Source organism: Siphateles boraxobius, unplaced genomic scaffold (assembly GCF_051911475.1).
Source record: "Siphateles boraxobius isolate OS27281-9 unplaced genomic scaffold, OSU_SipBor_1 1, whole genome shotgun sequence".
In the NCBI taxonomy this organism is placed as follows: domain Eukaryota; kingdom Metazoa; phylum Chordata; class Actinopteri; order Cypriniformes; family Leuciscidae; genus Siphateles; species Siphateles boraxobius.
The window spans coordinates 16,691,405-16,713,502 of record NW_027508699.1 but is presented as its reverse complement, the minus strand read 5'-3'; the positions used below and the strand labels follow the sequence as shown (position 1 = coordinate 16,713,502).

Here is a 22,098-nt window from a genome sequence, read left to right as displayed (position 1 = left end):
TTGTCTGGTCCCCTTTCGTCGTTCTGCATTTGGACTATCATCTTTCGCAGTGAAAGCTACTTATCTGTGGAATGCCCTACCACAGGATATAAAAGGGTGTAAAGCTCTTGGTCTTTTTAAATTGAAGTTAAAATCTCTTTTTTTTTTAATCAAACCAACACTTGTTGCAGGTTATTTGATTTATTTATGTTTTTTTTTTTTTTGGCCCTGATAGTATGTGTGTGTATGTTTGTTTTTATTGTATGTGAACACATACAGTTGGTATTGTCTGTGTAATTTTATGTTAGTGTTGACCTGCCTGGGGACTACTGATGAAAATTAGCCTTTGGCTAATTCTGGAACAATGCATCACATGGAAACATTTATGTTAAAATTTATACATTGTCCCTTTATAAAATAATAATATAGCTGTTATGTTAAATACAAAAATAAATAAATAAATAAATATAACACATCTTCAAGTCTGAAAGATGAAAGTCAGTGTACAGTAATATACAGTATGAATAGCATTAAAATGCCAGTGTTGTGACTATTCCAATGTAAGAGTCACTTTGTGCAGGAAAAAATAATTTTATTTAATTGGAATTTGAAATTTGATTCCAATCCAAGTTTGATTTGATTCCAAGTAGAATAAAAATGGAATTAAATAACATTTACAAATATTTATGATAAATATGTCATCATACACAACATACACTAACTTTGAGGTCAGTAAGATTTTTTAAAAACTTTCATTCAGCCAGTTAAATTAATCAAAATGATCATCAAAACTACTCAAAAGTGACAGTAAAACATTTACATTGTAAAAAAAACAACAAAAAAAACATGTTATTTTCAACTTTTGAAAATTTGTTGAGCACCAAATCAGCATATTAGAATGATCTCTTAAGGATCAGGTTAAAGTTTAAAATAAACAGTTAAAATAGGAAACATAATATTCTGCAATATTTTTGTTGTTACTATATTTTCAATCAAATAAATGCAGCATAAGAGACTTCTTTCAAGAACATAAAAAAATTTTAATAACCCCAAACAGTTTTTTTTATTTGTGAGATGTTTAGATTTTATTTACGAAATATTATTTATGTTTTTATTACAATGAAAAAAGAGAAAACTATTAAATACAATATTGTTATTCTCTATTACAATAACATTCCAATAAATACAACACAAATATAAATATATATACTTAGACTATTTACCATCCAATATTTTTTCTTGCAAAATAAACAATAAATATTTTGGAAAAAAAAATATTCTACACATATTAGATATTAGTTATTAATATTCAATGGCACCTAAATAACTATTAAAATATAAAATATATATTAAAATAAATAGGCTTCTAGAATTTTATGGACTACAGCAGAAGTACAATTACTTTCCCCGAATACTCTATTTAAAGTCTTCAAAATGGAGTCAATCCACATAAAACAGGCTGTAAAAGTGAAAACAAAGGTCTCTGTTTTTGCTTATTTTGATGAAAGCCCGCTGTTATGTCTGTGTTGAATTTCTCTGAACTGCAATTCAGTAATTCCCACTTCCTGTCATTCCAATTCAAATTTTTAACTCATGAAATGAAATGCAGCCAACACTTCAATTCTAAATTGTGTGAATAAAATATACATTCCCCTTAAGTTAGGATCATTATCAAGCTAGTTAATGGTTAATGATATGTGATGATGCAAAGTATTTTTGATATGAACGCAGAGAATTAGGCGAGGGGAGACTACGAATTTAAGAAAAGTCCACTTACAGGAGGCCCATCAGCCCCAGCCAGCCCATGGAGCCCCTGTTTTCCATTGGGACCCTATGAGAGAGAGAAAGAAAGAAAGAGGATAAGTGAGAAAAGAAGGAAGAAAGAGAATAGGGAGGAAAAACACACAATTAAGGCTGCGATTACTGGTGCGCCCAAGTGATTCGCTGGGCAACTTTTATAAGCAGTTCACTCCTAAAGCACTTGATTTTCATCTTTTTCCTCTTGGTAAGGAAGAGATCTAATCATATGGTATGTCTGGAAACACTCCACCACTTCTGGAGTCACATTTCAGACTCTTTCTGGCCTCGTTCCAGGAGCCCTGACAAAATTCTTGTCTGAGAGACTAACCAATGACAGTTTTGTGTGTAAGCATATATCCTGCTTGTTGAAGCATTAGCGAGTCTTGAGGTGTGTGTGTGCCCGTGTGGTTTTGCTTTAGTCAGCAGTGATCTGAAGGCAACCTACAGCTCAGAAACCGAGGAGTCTGTTGAATCATTTATAGGGTTAGGGCAGAAAAACGCCGCCTGTAATAACAAAGACGATGGCTGCTGGGGCGAACAGCTCTTATTCACACACTCACTTTCTCTCCAGGTGGACCAATCGGGCCTTGAGGACCAGGCAGACCCTGCAAGACAAGGTTTCCAAAGTTAGACAGTACAACATGGAGACTTCCAGGGAAATCTGATAGTAAAGTTTATAATGGAAAAAGCTATGGGCACCTCTCAGTCAAATCTACGAAAGAATGTCGAATAGGATACATTATTATGTGCGTCTGTGCCTGAGTGTCTGAATATATGAGTCCTATTACAAATTTATGGAGCCTGGATGTGGATTTAGATTAATGGATCTACCAGTTTTCATTGCAGTCTTTCAATGACAGTTCATCAGGCTCTACATTTAAATAAATACAAGTGAAAAAAGAGCAGAAAAGGAGACTGCAGGAGAATTAATGACCCCATGAAGTCATTAAACATGTATTTTCCTTTTTCTGTGTGGACGCATTTACAATTGAAGTAGGAAGTTTGGGTGGGAAATATATATTGAAGGGGTGGTCTCCCTTTTTCTTTTCAACTAGCCACAAGGCTATAGCTACTGTACATCACAACCATTAACATGATTTGCTACTTGCTAGTCAGTTGTGGGTGGTATTGGGGGAGGGACTTTCTCATTCAAGAGAGCATCTGATTGGACAAAAATCTGTGTAGTAGCTACAGTTCAACATGAATCATAAATTATTTTGGTCAATTTACACTACTGTTTAGAAGTTTAGGGTCAAAACAGTTTACAGTAAAAACAGCAAAATATTGTGAAATATTATTGCAATATTGTGAAATATTAATATTTAAAATAACAGTTTTCTATTTAATATATTTTATATGTGATGGCACAGCAACATTTTCAGCATCATTACTCCAGTTTTCAGTTACATGGTCCTTCAGAATTATTCTGATATGATGAGTTGCTGCTCAGGAAACATTTCTTGTCATTATCAATGTTGAAAACAGTTTGTGCTGCTCAATATTTTTGTAGAAACATTGATAATTTTTTTGCTGGATGTGTTAATTAATAGAAAGGTCAAAAGAAGAAAATGTATTTGAAATAAAAGACTTTTGCAGCATTATAAATGTATACAATTTAGTTTAATCAATTCCAATTTCATGCATCCTTGGTGAATAAAAGTATTAATTTATGTCAAAAAAAAGAAAGAAGTAATGACCCCAATGGTTTGAACGGTACTGTATGTATATCTACAAAAGGTTATTTTTGTCAACTTTATAGGAGCACACTGGTGTATACATGACCTCAAAGATGATAGACAAAGTCTAAAAGCCTTCCATGGTATTTGGGGAAGTGAATTATTCTAGTTTAGAAAAACACAATTAAGTTTCCCGAGAGAAAGACAGAGAGAAAATAGCAGACTGACAAAAGTTGATTGATTGACGGATACCTACATGTGGACCGGTGCTACCCTGTTGCCCATGGGGTCCAGGCTCTCCTTGAGGACCCTGTTATAACATTTAATAGAAACACTTTAGTACATAACACAATCATTCCTACACTTCACTTCTCCAGGGAGCCTGACACTTTAGACAGATATGAAAAACAGCCCCAATACCTCAAACTCCAAAATTACTCTACTCACGTGTAATATTTGCAATATTACACGTGTCTGTTGTTCTGTTGAACAACAGACACGTGTAATATTGCAAATCCATCTTTTTCCATTGGCATTCCTTCCTGATTTGCACAGCCTACTGTAATAAAATATATTATAGCAGCTTTAAACTACTGAGAAAGAGGAAGAGACACGGAGATGGGTAACATTTGTATAACAAACTGCATACAGTAAGAAAGATGATTGTAGTTAGAGTGAGACCTTGAGTGAAATAAAAGCTGCTCAAATAAGAATAAAAAATCGGTAACACTTTATTTTGATTGTCCACATTCTACAAACTTAATGTAACTTTGCAACTGTATGCCAACTTATTCTACCAACCCCGAACAGTTTACTAATACTCTAATGAGAGTTAGTTGATATGTAGTTGACAAGTTACTTATAGTTAGTAGAGTGTCTGAAGTGGACAATCAGAATAAAGTGTAATCAATTTTTTTTTTATTTTACTGAAATTAACTTCAGTGCAACCAGAATGAGTTGATTTGCTAAAAAATTGGACCAAACACTAATACTATACTTGCAATGATGCACAACTGCGAGCTACGTTAATAAAGCGAGACAACAGGAACACCTAATCATGAAATTAATGTGAACACAATCAGTTAAGGCTTCACAGACTAAAATTTGTGAACAACTGAAAAAGAAACCAACAGAATAATGGTGAAAACATTGGCTGTGTTCAAAATCTTCCCTGATACCCTTAAATAGGGCACTATTTATTTGAGGGAACAGCCACTTGCAGTGGTGTCTGAAACCATAGTGGAATTATTGAGTGCACTCATTCAATCCCATTATGCACCGCAATAATGAGTGTACAACTAATGTACGATCAGCGGCTAGAGAACACCCGTAATGCACTGTGAGATTCGCGTGCCAAATGAACTCCCCAGTCTCACCAGAAGGTCCATCCATTTTCCAAACCACTAGTCCAATGTGGGTACAGCGTACTATCATACAGATGTAAATTCCTTTTTACTTGATTATTAAATTGTTTAAGGTTTATAGATAGTTTCCATGATAGAGTTTAAAATAAATATTTTCATCACTACTGGAGCAGCCAGTTTGCTATGGTTCAAATGATTTTTAAACAGCAGGCACAAAATATGCAAAAGCGCCAGCCCTTGCGGCGCACTAAGTACCGAATTTCACTCACTCGTTTTCATTCACCCCCTTTAAGTGAGTTATATTAGTGGACTAATGTAGAGACTAGTGAATGAGGTTATAGGGGGTGATTTTGAACACAGCCCTTGTATCCCTAGATGAATCCTTGCATATTTTAGTGGCATACTTCATATCTTAATATCAGCACTTTCTGATCACCCTCCTGCAGCTACAATAATGGTGACATTAGCTCTCTCCTGCCAGGCCTATTGTGTTTCTCTTATATAATAGTCTTATTTAGATGTGACCCTTGCTCAGGACTATACATATGTTTCAGAAAGGTCAGAGGTTGTCAGTAAAAACAATTACTCCTTCATGAGGCCTAAAGCCCATAGGCGGCTCTCTATTCTTTGATAACCACACTATTAAAGAAGGGGAGATGGAAATCCTCACCATATTTCCTTTAGGGCCAGGAGGTCCATCCAATCCAGGAAGACCCTGCATTTGTATAAAACAGCAGTGTCTAGTTGTGACTTTCAAACTATATGGATAGATGTACAGTAATTAAAGAAGTAATTTGGTGGTACATACACGCTGTCCAGCGGTACCAGCAGATCCTCTGGGGCCCAGTAGTCCTCTCGGACCCTAATGATCAACAAAAAGGACATGTCATTAGAATTCATTAGACTATTATACTGAATACAAGAGGTCCTCAACCTTTTTCAGGCCAAATATCCCTTGGTGGATAGAATATTCTACATGTTTGTTGTATTTTGAGTTACAGCAAGAAGTGTTGGAGGACATGGGTTTACATAATCAGATTTTGTTTTCAAGTAAATAGTAAAGTGATGTATTACTTTTAAATTTACAATTTTTTTTTTTACTTTTTTAAACAAGTTAAGCAAGTTACTTTGTTTTCCCATTTATTGACTGACACCTCTCCTGTCCCCATGTTGAGAGAAATCCTGAGTAAGTGCAGAGCCGTTGTGTGTGCTGTCAACACAATGGTTATTGTAGTTCTAGACTAAAGGTCCATTCCCACCAAGATAACTTTAAAGATAACTATATTAGCGTCCACACCAGCGGATGATATTTTTCTTATACTCTAAGCGCGTGCTTGACTGTCACTTTAAATGCTCGAGCTTGTTACAGCAGAATGGATTCTGATTGTCAATGTATTGTTCATCAGCTGGATAAAATCGTTCTGAACATGATTCCATTGATATTGTTTCTCTATTCCATTATCTTTGTAGCTTTGGTGTGAACTGCTATCATTTAATATTGGGAACTATTTTTAAAACTATATCTGTATCGTTATCGTTATAGTTATCGTCCTTGGTGTAAACGAGTCCTAAATGTGAGCATGCATTTAGTCATCTCACATGAACAAAAGGTCAGTTCCCTTTCGTAGTCACTCCGACTTACGTCGGATGACGGAGAATGGGGGTTTCGCTTAGAACACCTATCGACTTTGAGTATTACAAAACGAGCCAATGGCGATGAAATGCCATGGGTCTGCGGAATTTGTGTAGCGTATCTCCGCCCCACCACGTGGGTATAAAAGGAGGACGCCGGCAACATGCAGATAGGTTTTTGCTTCGGACCCAATAGTATTTCTTCACTCCACAGCCATCTCTGACTTCGCTCTACGAGACAAGCTTCTCTCTCCGGCGTTGGTGTGACGGCAATCTGCAGCGAGCTCACAGTGCCTGCTGATCTGTGCAGTGACCTGCCAGTGTGTGTGTGTCTCCCTGTGCGCTTCAACATCGCAGAGTTTTTTCTCCTCTCATAAAAGAGCTCGCACGCGGCACGTCTTTTTAAAGACGGCTCGCCCGTGCATTTCTGGTTGCAGCGAACTTGTATCGGACTCTGATGGGCAAGAGCGCTGTCTAGTGTGTTTGGGCTTTGATCATGCTTGAACAGCGCTCATGGATGACTCATGTTCTCTCTGGGAACGTGATCATCGCGCCATCTATAGGTCTAGACTCGGTGAACTCGCAAGAGTGAGAGTCCCCTCATCCACCACCCGATCTTCGGCTGGTGGCCAGGGTGACCTGAGGGTGTTGGTCTGGAACAAGGCGCCGACTCTGTGTCCACGCCCCAGCCCCCCCTCTTTAATGACGGTGCCCGCTAGTGAACTGATGATTCCACGAGTACCCTCGGGTGGCCCATGTGTTTTCATTTGAAGCTACAGAGGATGATGCTGTGTCTGTAGCAGCATCACTAGGTGGGCTTGATTCTTGTGGAAATGATGACTCGTCACAGCTGCCACCTTCTGGTGTGCATACGGCTGTGCCTGAGTCTGATCCGGAGATGACGGCCATGCTTTCCCGGGACGATTGGTTTTTGGGTGAGGCCGCTGACCCGCGTCCACGGCAAACCCCAATATCTTTCCTCCCGGACGTGCATGATCAGATCACGGGTCCTCTCGTTGGTCTCATCCGCCTTTCCTCCCCTCAGGGGCCGCTGCCCATGGGTACACTGGGATTTCCCCGGTTGAACGCTCTGTTGCCATGCTACTATGTCCTCTGAGTCCTTCCCGGCGCAATCCTAGGCACCCGTCCAGTTCTACAGTCCTGTAGTTCTTTTCGTCTACACTAATCTGTGGCGAAATCCTATAGTGCCACAGGACAGGCAGCTGCCTCACTGCATCCCATGACCGTTCTGCTGGTCTACCTGACCCAGATACTCATGGACATGCAGGAGGGCGGGACTGACCCGAGGCTCTCAGTGAGCTGCGCGCCGCCACTCACCTTGCTCCCCGAGCGACGAAAGTTGTCGTACGCTCTCGAAGTCAGGTGATGTTCACCAGTCTGGGGCTTACCGGTCTGATGTGCACGATGTCGGGCGGACCCGTCTGCTCGACACCCCCATATCCCAGGTCGGCCTCTTCGGCGGTGCGGTTGAGTGCTTCTGCCCAACAGTTCTCAACCGTCCGTGAGCAGATCGAGGTTATTCTTCCCGACGGCCCCGCCGTCCGCTCAGATCCCTCAGTCTGCTTACCGCCGAAGGCTTCCTCCCATGGTTCCAACCCCGCCCATTCACCCAGGCCTGGCTCTGGAAGACCGTAGGGGGGATGCCACAGCCCTCTCCAGCCCCGCCCCCCGCTAAACGCCGGTTGAGCGGCACTTTTGAGATGGGCTGCTCAGAGATGAGACTCAGTTTTTTCCAGGAGTTGGTAGCAGGGCCACTCCTTTCCCCGGTGGAGGGCTCGGGAAGAATCCTTATTCAGAAAGAACTGACTCTCTCTTCTCCGAGCATACAGAGTTCTCGGACGACACAGAGCGCCGCCCACAAGCCGTGCTCTCCTCGTCCCCCTCTGTCCCAGAGGTGGTTGACACGGCGTGCCGTCCACGGACCGCTTCGCCCCTGTCCCCCTCTGCCGCCAGACCCCTGACAGAGCAGGCCCCCGTGGAACGCTGGTCCTTCCCTGGCCTCCTCTGTCAGGGTGCGGTTATGACCTTGCCCCCACCGGGCCGCTATGCCGTCCACGTCTGGCCCGGTCATCCAGCTCCGCTGCACCACCGGGGGGACGTCTGTGGTTCTTGACGCCGCTGGCACAGTTGGGAGCCTGCCTAGCGCTTCCCTATCTGTTCCGCTGGGTCGCGCGATCCATCGGCTCGGCTATGCAATTCAGTTCGCACGGTCTCCTCCCCGCTTCAGGGGAGTCCACTCCACTTTGGTCGGTGGCCCTCCAGCCGAAATTGTCCCGGAGAAGTCTGGTGGGTTACGGCCAATCCTGGACCTACGCATCTGAACCGCTCCCTTCACAGGCTGCCGTTCAAGATCCTCCTGGCCAAACGCATTTCTGGATGTGTGCGGCCACAGGATTGGTTTGCAGCGATCGACCTGAAGGACGCCTACTTTTATGTCTCCGTTCTCCTTCGACTCAGACCATTCCTAAGGTTTGCTGTCAGGGCGCGCGCATATCAGTACGCTGTTCTTCCATTCGGGCTAGCCCTGTCTCCTCGCGCCTTCACAAAGGTTCTTGAGGCAGCCCTTATTCCTCCATGGGAACACGGGGTTCGCATCCTGAACTATATCGGTGACTGGCTGTCTTAAGCTCACTCCTGGGACCAGGTTTGCGAATTCAGGGATCCAGTGCTCCGGCACCTAGCTCGTCTGGGCCTTCGGGTCAACTGGGAAAGGAGCAAACTTTGCCCCGTGCAGAGGAGCTCTTTTCTCGGTATGGACTTGGTCGCCTTCTTCACTCGGCCATTGCTGACTTGCCTGAGACTATCAAGCGCAAGGTACGCCGCTCAGATTGCTTCATATGAGACTGCTTCAGCTTGGCTTCGCGACCGAGTCCCGAGGTGGGCATGGCAACATGGCACCCTCCGAGTACAAGTTACTCCGACCTGCCGTCAGTACTCACCCCGTGGGCGAACCTCAGTTTTCTACGGGCCCAAGTGCCCCTGGAACGAGCTTCCCGGCATGCTGTTGTCTCACAGATGCCTCCACGGGCTGGGGCGCCATGCGCAATGGACATGCTGTCACACTCTCATGTTGAGCAGGGATGCTCCTGAAAAGTTCAGTGAGATTTATCACACCCAGGTGTTGAGCAGAAATGCTCCTGAGGTTCAGTGAATTTATTCACACTTAGGTGTTGAGCAAGGTTGCTCCTGAAGCTCAGTGATACTCGCATGTAGTGTTGAGCAGTATGGCATGTCTATTGCCTCGAGTTGCCGGCAGTACGCCTTGCCCTGCACCGCTTCCGGGCATTACGCTGGGGTCAACACGTACTAGTCCGATCAGACAATACCGCCACAGTAGCGTACATCAACCGTCAGGGTGGTCTACGCTCCCGCCGTATGTCGCAACTCGCAAGCCACCTCCTCTTATGGAGTCAGAAGCACCTGAGGTCTCTCCGTGCTTTGCAGCCGACAAGCTGTCACGGTTTCGGCCCATCTCCGGCGAATGGCTACTCCATCCCCAGTCGGTCCAGCTGGTTTGGGACCAGTTCGGGGACGCACAGATAGACTTGTTTGCCTCCCACGACTCATCCCATTGCGCCCTGTATTACTCCCTGTCCGAGGTCACCCTCGGCACGGATGCAGTGGCGCACAGCTGGCCGCGGGGCCTACGCAAATTTGCGTTTCCCCCAGTGAGCCTTCTCGCACGGACCTTGTGCAAGATCAAGGAGGACGAGGAGCAGGTTATTCTGGTTGCGCCGTACTGGCCCCGCGACAGCACCTCTTTGGCCAAATCCTCTGAGGAAGGATCTCCTTTCTCAGAGACGGGGCACCCTCTGGCACCCTCGACCCGATCTTGGAGGCTCCACGTGTGGCTCCTGGATGGGACGAGGCAGGTTTGAGTACCCTGCCACCAGCGGTGGCGGCTACCATCACTTCCGCTAGAGCATCGTCCACGAGACATGTCTATGCGTTGAAGTGGAACCTCTTCGTCAACTGGTGCTCTTCTCGCTGAGAAGACCCCAGGAGATGCTCAATCGGTGTCGTGCTTTCCTTCCTGCAAGATGGGCTGGAGCGAAGGCTGTCTCCCTCCACCCTGAAGGTGTATGTGGCCGCTATCGCCGCATATCACTAAGCAGTTGAAGGTAAGTCTCTGGGGAAGCACGACCTGATCGTCAGGTTCCTGAGAGGAGCGAGGAGATTGAATCCTCCTCGCCCTCCTCTCATTCCCTCTTGGGACCTCTCAGTGGTGTTAAATGCCTTGTTCTTGCAAACTTGCAATCAGTTGAGCTTAAGTTCCTGTCTATGAAGACAGCGCTCCTGGTTGCATTGGCCTCCATCAAGAGGGTAGGGGACCTGCACGCATTCTCCGTTTACGAAGCGTGCCTGGAATTCGGGCCCGGTCACTCTCACGTGATCCTGAGACCCCGGCCTTGATATGTGCCCAAGGTTCCCACCACTCCCTTCCGGGACCAGGTGGTGAACCTGCAAGCGCTGCCCCTGGAGGAGGCAGACCCAGCCTTGGCACTGCTCTGTCCAGTACGTGCTCTCCGTGCTTACGTAGACAGGACGCAGTGTTTCAGGACCTCAGACCAGCTCTTTGTCTGTTATGGTGGGAGACTGAAGGGAAAGGCTCTCTCAAAGCAGAGGTTGCCCCATTGGATAGTGGACGCCATTGCTTTGGCTTACCAACAGCAAGGCCGACCGTGCCCCCTTGGTGTGACAGCCCACTCCACCCGGAGTGTGGCTTCCTCTTGGGCTCTAGCGCATGGCGCCTCGCTGGCAGACATCTGTAGAAGCTGCAGGCTGGGCGACACCCAACACATTCGCCAGATTTTATAATCTCCGAGTGGAGCCTGTGTCCTCTCGTGTACTCGCTTCAGTCAGCTAGTACTGGACCCGCTCAGGTGTCTTCGCTTGCTCGCCTTTCCACTCCACGGACTGGATACGTGCGATATTCCTCAGGTGAGCTTTCCGCTCTGAAGCCCTGAGTTCCTCCAGCACTGTTGACGCTGGCGCCAGTGTCTATTGCCTGTGCGTTGGCTAGGTGCCTCCGTGTGCATGGTTCCTCCCCTGAGTAACCCCCACATGTGTATTTCCACTGTAAGCCTCCTTGAGCATGTGTCTTTCCCTCGGCAAGCCACCTTGCCACTCCTGGAGTTGAAAGTTGCCACCCCTCGGGCTGGTCACTCCAGCGTTCCTCCATATGAAGCCCTCCGGCCATATGGGTGTTCTTAAGTCCTCCCTACGGGTAGGCATGCTGCGGCATATTTCCTCTGAGATATGCTTCCCAGTGTACCTTGGTATTCCTGTGTTAAGTAGGACTCCTTCGTCCGTGCCAGTATCACGACAGGGGGATCAGACTTTCACAGGGCACTGGAAGACAGCTGTGAAGGTGGCGTGATTACACGGGGACCCCCATTCTCCGTCATCCGACGTAACTCGGAGTGACTACGAAAGGGAACGTCTCGGTTACGTATGTAACCCTCGTTCCCTGAGTAGGGAACGGAGACGTTACGTCTCCCTGCCACTTCCGCTGTACCGCTGGGTAGAACGCCTGAGTTCAGTCTCGGCTCCACAGCGAAGACATATCTGCATGTTGCCGGCGTCCTCCTTTTATACCCACGCGGTGGGGCGGAGATACCCTATGCAAATTCCGCAGACCCATGGCATTTCATCGCCATTGGCTCGTTTTGTAAAACTCGAAGTCGATAGGTGTTCTAACCGAGACGTTTTTCAGTATTCAACAAAATGAATAAAAACAATGAAGTACAAAACTCTGAATATTACACAAACCTCCATTAATTAAATAAGTTAAATAACACATACAGTAGGCTACACCATGTATTTAATCTCGCTTTATTAACCAATGTTTTGCTGCTGATTTTCAATGATCCATTTTAACCATACTAAGCAATAATTACTCTAAATAAACATCACAATTTTTTTTTTTTATTGCAGAAGAATAGGACATGTGAGACAAAACTCTACAGGTATATTCAGGAATCTAGAATGGCAGCACAGCTTAAAGGTTTGTTTCCCAGTGCCAGTTACGAGCAGGGCGGTAAAGATTGGGGGGTGAGCTTTGGAGGCGGAGCAAGGAAGAGAGGGGTGTGTTTGTTTGGGTTGATTTCAAATATCAAGAATGTTCAGCAATGACTTTGAGAAATAACACACTGCACCTTTAAGTCAGATAAACATTTAAATAATGTAAAGGGAAGATAAAGGTTAATTATTATTTTTACAATCAGAACAGAACAGGAGGTTTAAAATGTATTTTTTATTACTTCATTTAAAATGGTTTAGAGACAACTATGTAAAACAGAAACAGGCAAATTAGATTTTTGCTATCGACCAAAAGGTTCACTGAATCAGCTGTGGGACTTGGTCCAATTAGATTCCACTTCTTCAGGGCTGATTCTGTTATTTGTTAGATCTCTGCTGATGGAGTATTTAGTCAAAGAGTGAGTGAAATGTGTGTGACCATTAGTGTGTCGTGAGAAACAGAGAAAGAAAGAGAGAGGGAGAAAATAGCAAACTGCAGCACTGCCTTTCTTTACATAGCCATTACCTCAATGAGCAATGAGCAACAAATACTGAGATTTGAGGTGGGAAGAGCAGGGTGGAGCACACCTCAGGAAGAGTGATTATAGTTGGGCATAAAGTTAGGAGATTAACCTACATTTTCTTTTCTGAGAGATCCACAATGTCTCAGAGTTATACAGTACCATCAGTAAACATTTTAATTGTTTTTGAAAGAAGTCTCTTATTCTCACCAAGGCTGCATTCAATTGATCAAAAATACAGTAAAAACAGTAATATTGTCAAATATGATTACTATTTAAAATAGCTGTTTTCTATTTAAATGTATTTTAAATTGTAAGTTATTCTAATTCCAAGAATGCAAAGCTGAGTTTTTAACATCAATACTCCAGAGTTCAGTGTCACATGATCTTTCAGAAATCATTCTGATATGATGATTTGGTATCTATGTTGAAAACAGTTTTGCTGCTTAAAATGATTGTGGAACCCGATACATCAAGGCTTCATTGATTACTAGACAGTTCAAAAGAACAGCATTTATTTAAAATAGAAAATGTCTCGGGTTATGCATGTTACCCTGGTTCCCTGAAGAGGGAACTTGAGCTCCGTCAAGACGTGGTGGGAATGCCTCTGCGTGATTGCGTTATGAAGCACGTATGAAATCAATCCAATGGCTTGACGGAATGTCATGTTGCGTCATCGAACAGGAAACTATAAAGCATACCTGGAACAAACAGTCACTAGCTTCTGATAGGCTGAAGCAAGTCGCTCACAGGGTGAAGGATTAACCCACTCGCCTGAGAGAAAAGGTCCCCCCTGAGTGGAATCTCCAGAGGAGATTGACTCTAGGTCCATGAACCATACTCGGGCCTGCCAAAACAGGACTATTAATAGAAGACATGGTCCCCGTCTCGGTGAACTCTCTCCAGAACTCCTGGGAGCAGAGCGATCAGGGGAAATGCGTAAAGACATGACCTCTGCACTATAGCCTCCAGCCCCAGAGAAGCTGGCTGACTGAGTGAGAACCACAGTGGACAGTGTGTCATCTCTCAAGATGCGAACAGGTCTACTTCTGCTCGATCAAAGTTTTTCATGGGAGCTCCACCACCTCGGGGTGGAGTCTCCATTCCCCGGGCCTCGGCCCCTGCCTCGACAGGATGTCTGCTCCCTGATTTAAAAACCCAGGGATAATAGTTGCCTTTTAGAGAGAACAAATTCACCTGGGCCCACAGGAGGATCTGGTGAGCCAGTTTGCATAAGTGACGTGACCTCAGGCCCCCTTAATAGTTTATGTAAGAGACCACCGATGTGTTGTCTGTACAGACAAGCACATGATTGCCCCTCAGGTCTGGGAGGAAGTGTTTGAGAGCTCGAAACACCACCATCATTTCTAGACGATTTATGTGCCAAGAAAGTAGATGGTCCTGCCACAGGCCTTGCGCCGAGCAACCACTCCTGATTGCCCCCCAAACTGTGAAGGAAGCATCTGACGTTAACATTACGCGATGACAAGAAGCCCCCAACACTGGGCCTTGGGCGAGGAACCATGGTTTCTGCCAAATGACTATAGAACGCAGGCATTGCCGCGTGACCTTGATCATGCAAAATGGATTTCCCCTCAGAGAAAACCCCTTGGGTTCTGAGCCACCACTGCAGGGGTCTCATGTACAGGAGGCCAAAATGAGACCCAACAGTCTCTGAAACTGTTTCACAGTGAGTGACTGGCCTAGTTTTACCTCATTTACGGCTGAGAGAATCGATGCTATACGAGCAGGGGATAGTTGTGCCTGCATTGTTGTCGAATCCCAAACCACACCTAGAAAAGTGGTCCTCTGAGCTTGAAGGAGCACACTCTTTTTGGCGCTGAGCCTCAGCCCCAGCCCGAACCGTCATCTGCTCACTAAAATCAACCAGTCGTGGATGTAATTCAACACACGAATGCCCTAGAGATCAATTTTGTGAAAGTATGGGTGGATAAACCTAGGCCGAAGGGAAGAACCCGATATTGGTACACTTCGCAAGCGAAACTCAGGAACTTCCAGTGATGAGGATGGATGACTACAAGGAAGTATCGTCCCTCAAATCTATCATGACAAACCAGTCATCGGACTGAGTCTGTGACACGATCTGTTTAAGTGTAAGCCTCCATTATTCTTTGGAACAATGAAGTAACGGCTGTAAAACCCTGACTCCTTGCTGGGAGGAGGAACCCTATCTATAGCCTCCTTTCACAGAAGAGTCTGGTTCTTGCTCCATAGCCAGAGCCTGCTTGGGGTCCACCACCGTAGGAAGGACCCCTAAAAATCTGGGCGGATGAGAACCAAACTGAATTCTGTAACTCTTTTCTATTGTGAGCAGGATCCAACGAGATATATTTGGCAGTAGTTTCTAAGCTGCCAGAAAATCTGCTAAGGGGACCAATCTCTCAAGACTGGCCTCTGGTATTGACCAAACAGCCACCTTGGTGCCCTGAGTGGCGAATCAGCAGGGAACAACCGAACTGACTGTTCTACGACCCTCCTCGGAGGATCGTTGGGGAATACAGACACCTCGGCGCCCTGAGGCAGTGAACCGGCAGGGAACAACCGAACTGACTGTTCTACAACTCACCTCGGAGGATCATTGGGAAATGCAGGCACCTCGGCACCCTGAAGCGGTGAACCGGCAGGGAAACACCGAACTGACTGCTTTACAACCCTCCTCAAAGGATCGTTTGGGGACACTGACATCTCGGTGCCCTGAAGCGGCGAACCGGCAGGGAACAACCGAACTGGCAGCACGGCGACCCTCCTCAGAGAGTTGCCCCCGAGAGGGTGCCAATGAGAAATGGGCACTGTGTTTTGATGAGGTGGAAACCGTTTCTCCCCAGAGGGGACTGCCCTCCGAAGTATGACGGCCTCTGCGTCACAATTTTTTAGTCAAAGCCTTCTTCGAGATAATGACTGTTCTTAGATATGTCTTATTCCAAGACGACTATGGCTGAGACTACTAAAGGAACCAGCCTCTCGAGACTGGTCTCTAGTATAGCTCGAGAAGCCAATCCAGCGACCTGAAATGGATGACCGGCAGGAAACAACCGAACTGACCCCTCTTAAATCCTCCTTCTGCACTGAGACTAGAAGTCGCTGGAGGGCACCGAAGGGAGATTGGCACCATATAATGAAGTGTTATCCATTTCCCCCTGGAAACTCACCATTTATTTCCTCAGAATTAAATGACTCCTCAGAGATCAGATGAGTATATATTTCATTTTCTCAAAAATTAAATGCAGCCAAATATCAACCAGACAAGTAACACGGTCTGGATGAAAAAGCTGAATAGTAACTATATTAATACAGACATCTAACTCCTCAAAGATCAGATGAATACATATTTAATTTTCTCAAAAATGAAATACAGCCAAATATCAACCAGACAAGTAAACATGGTCTGGATGAAAGGCTGACTAGTATATTATTACCGACATCTAACACCTCAAAGATCAGATGAGTACATATTAAATTTTTCTCAAAAATTAAATGCAGCCAAATATCAACCAGACAAGTAAAAACGGTCTAGGTGAAAAGCTGAATATAGTGTATTAATATAGACATCAAATCAGAAGAGTATGTAACATTTAATTTCATCGAAATAAAATGGAGCCAGAAACAAGCAGACAAGAATACAAGGCTGAATATTCATATTATAATATCAAACAAAAAGAACCATAGCCTAGTTTGCACACTATCATAAGAGAAAGAGAGAAAAGGAGAAAGGGAATTCCCGTCTGCTCAGTTCCCTGTACATATATATAGCTAAATTGCGGACCCATTATCTACTACACGTTGCCTCGGCAAACCCGAGATGAGCCACTAGATTCTTATTGCAGAGATGCTGACCCATAATCTACGCGCTGCCTCGGCAAGCGTGAGATCTGAGCCATTAGATTCTTATTCCAGGTATGCAGACCCATAATCTACGCGCTGCCTCGACAACCCCGAGATCTGAGCCACTAGATTCTTATTGCAAACCCGTAATCTACGCTCTGCCTCGGCACACGCGAGATCTGAGATCAAGTCACTGAATCTTTATTGCAGACCCGTAATCTACGCGCTGTCTCGGCAAACGCGAGATCCGAGCCAAAGAATCTTTATTGACTTTCTTCCCCCGAGAAGAAAGCCGACAGGAGTAGAGCTAAAACTCTTGATAGTGCATATGTTACACGTCGGGAATTCATGAATGAACACTGTCCCTTTTACTGGGGGTCACCATGCATGCTCCACTCCCAAACAAACAACACTTAAATCGCATGTGTCCCCACTTGTAATGAAGCGAGGGCAGGGAGGAACACACAATCCAAAAAGCTGTTTGCTCGGCATTATACTCCTGTCTAGATAATATATTATGCGCATGGACAAAGAACTATAAAAAGACAGAGACATTTTCACACAGAGTGCATGCTGAAGACACAGAAGCTAGTGACTAACTGTTTGATACAGGTATGCTTTATAGTTTCCTGGTCGATGACGTTACATGACATTCCGTCACGCCACTGGACTGATTTCATACGTGCTTCATGACGCAATCATGCAGAGAAGTTCCCACCGGGTCTCGACGCAGCTCGAGTTCCCTTTAAAGGGAACTTATTTCATTACGGGGTAAAATTATTAATTACTTACAAGAAAAAAATCTTACTGACCTCAAAATTTTTAATGGTAGTATATATAGGACTTTGTATTTGTTTGATTGTATTGTTCTACAATGTATTTATTTATTGATTGATTTATGCATTTTCTTTTGCCAGAAGAAAACAGAAGCTTATTTATTATATTGGATAACTGTCCTAATGCCTACAGTGTGATACAAAAACAGGGTTAAAGCTTCAAACATTATGTCTACTAAGCCTTGATTAGTTCACATGAAAATATTTAAAATCATTTTAAGGGGAAATATGAGAAGTGAATACAAAAGTCAAAATGGAGATGCTTACACTTTCTCCTGGCATTCCCCTCTGTCCGATCTCACCATCCTCACCCTGCAGACAAGAGCACAAACACACTTACCAACAGCGCTGCAGCCCAGTGTAAGTACATACAAATAAAAATGAGATATTGGTGTGTCACTTGGACAAACGCACCCTTGGTCCGTCCTCTCCTGGAGGGCCTGGTAGGCCGATAGGACCTATCTCACCCTGAAAGAAATGACAGAGAGAGAAAGAGTAAATGTATTATTATCGTCCCTGCCTGCCTGCCTGCCTGCCTGCCTGCCTGTTTTTGGCTCAGTGCATTGTTAGGGCTCGTGACCACTATTTATAAGACTGCATCCCTATAAGAAGAGGATATAACATAGTGGGGCCTGTAATTACCCAGGGCAGGATTAGGAGGACAGCACTCAGGCTGGAAAAAATACACAGCTCCCTGTGATCAGCGGGCCTCTTTCACTACAGCAGCCCAGGCCAAGCAAGCCACACTCTGCTGTGCCTAGCCTTCATTTGCCAGAGGAGCACTAGCACGCCAAATAGCCCCCCTTGCCACTATAATGAGGTCAACTTCTCCTGCCACTATGACTGTCAGCACGCTAAACAAAACGTACAGCGGCAGACATGGAACAATTTTATAATGAACAAGTCTTGGTTTTGGCAGGAGCCGCCAAGAAGCTTTTCAAGAGGAGTTAACTAAATACAGTAGATTTCTGTAGGAAAACTGCTGCTGAGGAATAAAAGGAAACCAGGCAAGAATTGTTCCCATAATCATAAAGCGCTGTTTGAGACAAGCTGGAAGTTTGATAATTACGCATTAAAAGACATTTTTCTCACGGGTGGTGGTCAGGCTTGCGTTCTGCTGTCTAGAACGATTCGGTTTCAGTTCAACTATTACATCAATGATGGGAAACTAAGTATAAGGTTTCTTAAGAATAGCTCATCACTTACTCTGTGTCCCTTATCACCAGGTAAGCCAGGAAGCCCATCAAATCCTCGGTCCCCCTGTTAGACAGCAGTCAGAATGAGAATAAAAATAGAGCTGTCAAAAGTTAACGATGCATAATCTTTACTGTTTTAGTGCACTTATATACAAATATACTATATGTTATTTATTTCTGTTCTGATGATTTTGTAACAACTCAAACTGTGATTCGACTTAATCACAATTAATTGCATGTCAATTAAAATTTGTAATCATGAATATTATTTATTATAAACATACTTATACTTAAACTAAAAAGGTATATTTCAAAAATATATTTAATTATACATTTGTTTCATTTTTACCAAGTAGTTTTACTAAGTATCAGATACCTAAATCTCTATTTTTAATCTCTGATTATAAAATGAATAATTACAGCAATTAAACATTATATTTGAAAGCTATTTTAAGCCTAAACTGCATATTATCAGTTTTTGTTTATCATTTAGAGAACATAATTAATCTTACCACATCTTTTAATTTCAACTTTAACTTTAAATCATCATATAATTCCACTATAATAAATAAATGTTGCATTAATTGCATTATAATTGTTGGTTATTTTAATTTTAAATTTAACGGGTACAAATTAACAAATTAATTCAAAATCAATAATTATATGACAGACACACAGTAACAAACACTCCCTACTGATTTTCAATATAGAAGAAGCAGTTCCGCAACCACAAGTGCTAACTGTGTTAAAGTGGAGTCAGAGATGATTTTACCTTGGCTCCTGATTCTCCAGGAATTCCTCTGGCTCCATCGGCTCCATTTCGGCCCTGTAAAACCAGGTCACATCATCAGCCTGATGCTATGTGCTACGAGCATGTTAATGTGCTTAACATATGTTTTAAACAACTGCAGAATCAATGCGAGACAGGAGATGATGTGAAGTGAGCGAATACACCCAAAGACAACCTAAATAAGGTGTGTTGAGTCTACAGCACGTTTGAGTACCGAGTTATTGTGGCAATTTGACTCATTTATAACAAAACTGAATAAACTGTGTCAAAGGAGAATCTGAGAAACGTTTGGCACTAAAACTGGCAGATGTTGATGCGAATCCAATGGACATCTGTCATTCTGTTAAGCTGCAACAGGTAAATTAAGGTCAAGGCTAATAGACAGACATTTTCACGGAAAATCTGGAGCATGGTTGGAGAGCGAACAGTGGGCTACTTGCGTAAAGCCTTTCAGCTTCACTTTGCCAGAGTACTTCAGCAGCAGAATTGCAGATGTATTATGTATATGTCACCTTTTTGCCTTTTCAATTCTAATGTCATGTCTTGTGGCAGACCAGAGACTAAATGACACCATGAGCAGATTTTTCCAATTCTTACCCTCTTGCCTGGTTTTCCAGGTGATCCAGTAGGGCCTTGAAGTCCTCTTGGCCCCTTAAAAAAAACACATACGATTCTGTAATGAAAGCGTCTACTGATAAATGGCAAGTAAAAAAAAAAAAACTGTGACATAATTACTTTTAAAACGTTTGCCAAAAGCGTTAATTTTAGGTAAAGTAACACTTAAGTTCAATACTTTTTCCTCACCATCAGCTGGCTGAGACTCTGCTCCAGAGTTAGAAGTGCATATATTTTTTACACTAGAAAGTGCTATTTAACTGCGGACAAGTGTTTATCCACCAACATATTTTGCATTCAATTGCATATAAGCTATACATCGAAAAGGAGCAAGCGAATTGTTTTGACAGCATTAAAGTTTATGGCGGCCACACCTGTGGGTTCCAAAGCAGAGCAAATCTCCGACGCAACACTCGAATTCTGTTCATTTATCCACAACAAATAATGACTACAACTGGATTCCACTGAAGGACTTTGGTTTATTTCTTGTTTAAAAGCAGTATTTTTATCTTTTTAAAAAGATAATTTGAGTGGACTGAAAGCACTCTGATAAGCATGACACATGCTTTCCACAACTACAATATATCCTACAATTTAGTGCATCTTAAATATACCTTTAATTATCCAAAAAATGAATTTTAATTATATTTTTCATTAAACACATTAAATAAATAATAAAACAAAGTGATTATATGATTATGTTATGTGCTTATTGTATAATAACACATGGCCCTCAACCCAAGGTGACAAGTACACTACCGTTCAGGTTTAAACAGTTTTTGTTAATTTATTTATTTTGAAAGGGATACTTTTATTCATCAAGGATGCATTAAAATGATCAACAGTGACCGTAAAGACATTTAAAATGTTACAATATTTCTGTTTTAAATAAATGCTGTTCTTTGTCAGTCACTGTCCACTGAAATATTAAGCAGCACAACTGTTTTCAACAAATAAATGGTGAGCATAAGAGACTTCTTTCAAAAACTGTTGAAGGGTAGTGTAAATATGAAACACTATAAAAAATTATCATAATATCTCAGGAATACTCAGATCATCATGCTATTCTGTAATGCTATCAGAATTACACAAATTAAAGTAGTTAAAACAGGACTCTAAAGTCTAAAGAGAAAGTCACCTGTGGGCCAGGATCTCCACCTTCCCCTTTAGCACCATTTGCACCAGGACCACCCTGAAACACACACATACAGATGAGTTTTATGTCTCACACACCTTTCTAAACACCAATATCATATGCGCGGAGCTGTGTTTGGGTCACACGCTGGCAACCCAAACACATTCCTCTGCCATTGCTTTTAAAGGGCATTTGATTTGGAGGTAGCTGAAGAAAAGAATGAGAGAAATTCTATGGGCATTCTTAGAATGATTCATCGGAAGCTTATGAAATACAGCAACACAAAAGTGACAAAAGAAATTTGAGAAAGGAATGTAAAAATAAACAGCAGAGACAGCCTGAAAGCACATCAGCACAGAAGAACTGTTCATTTTCTGGGCATAAATCACAGCAAGATGAATGTAACATATGTTCCTATCAGTGTTTGTGTTATAATGTAACCCAGAGGAAGTTGGGTTCAAAGGAAGATACAGGAACAGAAAAAGAGACATTTATGAACGTAAATCTTGGCATGCATGTGGCTTTTAGATGATGTTTATTTAAACAGCAGGCGGCTCATCTGTGTTCCTCATCTTCATTCAAAATAATAAATAAATCAAATATATTTAACTAAACAAGCGTCACAATTCCTGATCTTTTTGTTCACAACTTAATTTCATTGTGTGCAAT

General features: G+C 43.1%; 1 protein-coding gene across 1 annotated transcript in view; it reads right to left on the bottom strand.

Moving 5' to 3' along the window:
* Positions 1-22,098, bottom strand: part of col11a1b (collagen, type XI, alpha 1b) — a 117,076-nt gene that overhangs the window by 41,048 nt on the left and 53,930 nt on the right. The window contains exons 15-25 of the mRNA XM_077225351.1: positions 21,433-21,486; positions 20,277-20,330; positions 19,662-19,715; positions 18,900-18,953; positions 18,108-18,161; positions 17,961-18,005; positions 5,628-5,681; positions 5,490-5,534; positions 3,712-3,765; positions 2,340-2,384; positions 1,757-1,810 (exon numbers count right to left, since the gene is read on the bottom strand). Coding sequence (XP_077081466.1) covers positions 1,757-1,810; positions 2,340-2,384; positions 3,712-3,765; positions 5,490-5,534; positions 5,628-5,681; positions 17,961-18,005; positions 18,108-18,161; positions 18,900-18,953; positions 19,662-19,715; positions 20,277-20,330; positions 21,433-21,486 — 567 coding nt within the window. The remainder of the gene's footprint in view (positions 1-1,756; positions 1,811-2,339; positions 2,385-3,711; positions 3,766-5,489; positions 5,535-5,627; positions 5,682-17,960; positions 18,006-18,107; positions 18,162-18,899; positions 18,954-19,661; positions 19,716-20,276; positions 20,331-21,432; positions 21,487-22,098) is intronic.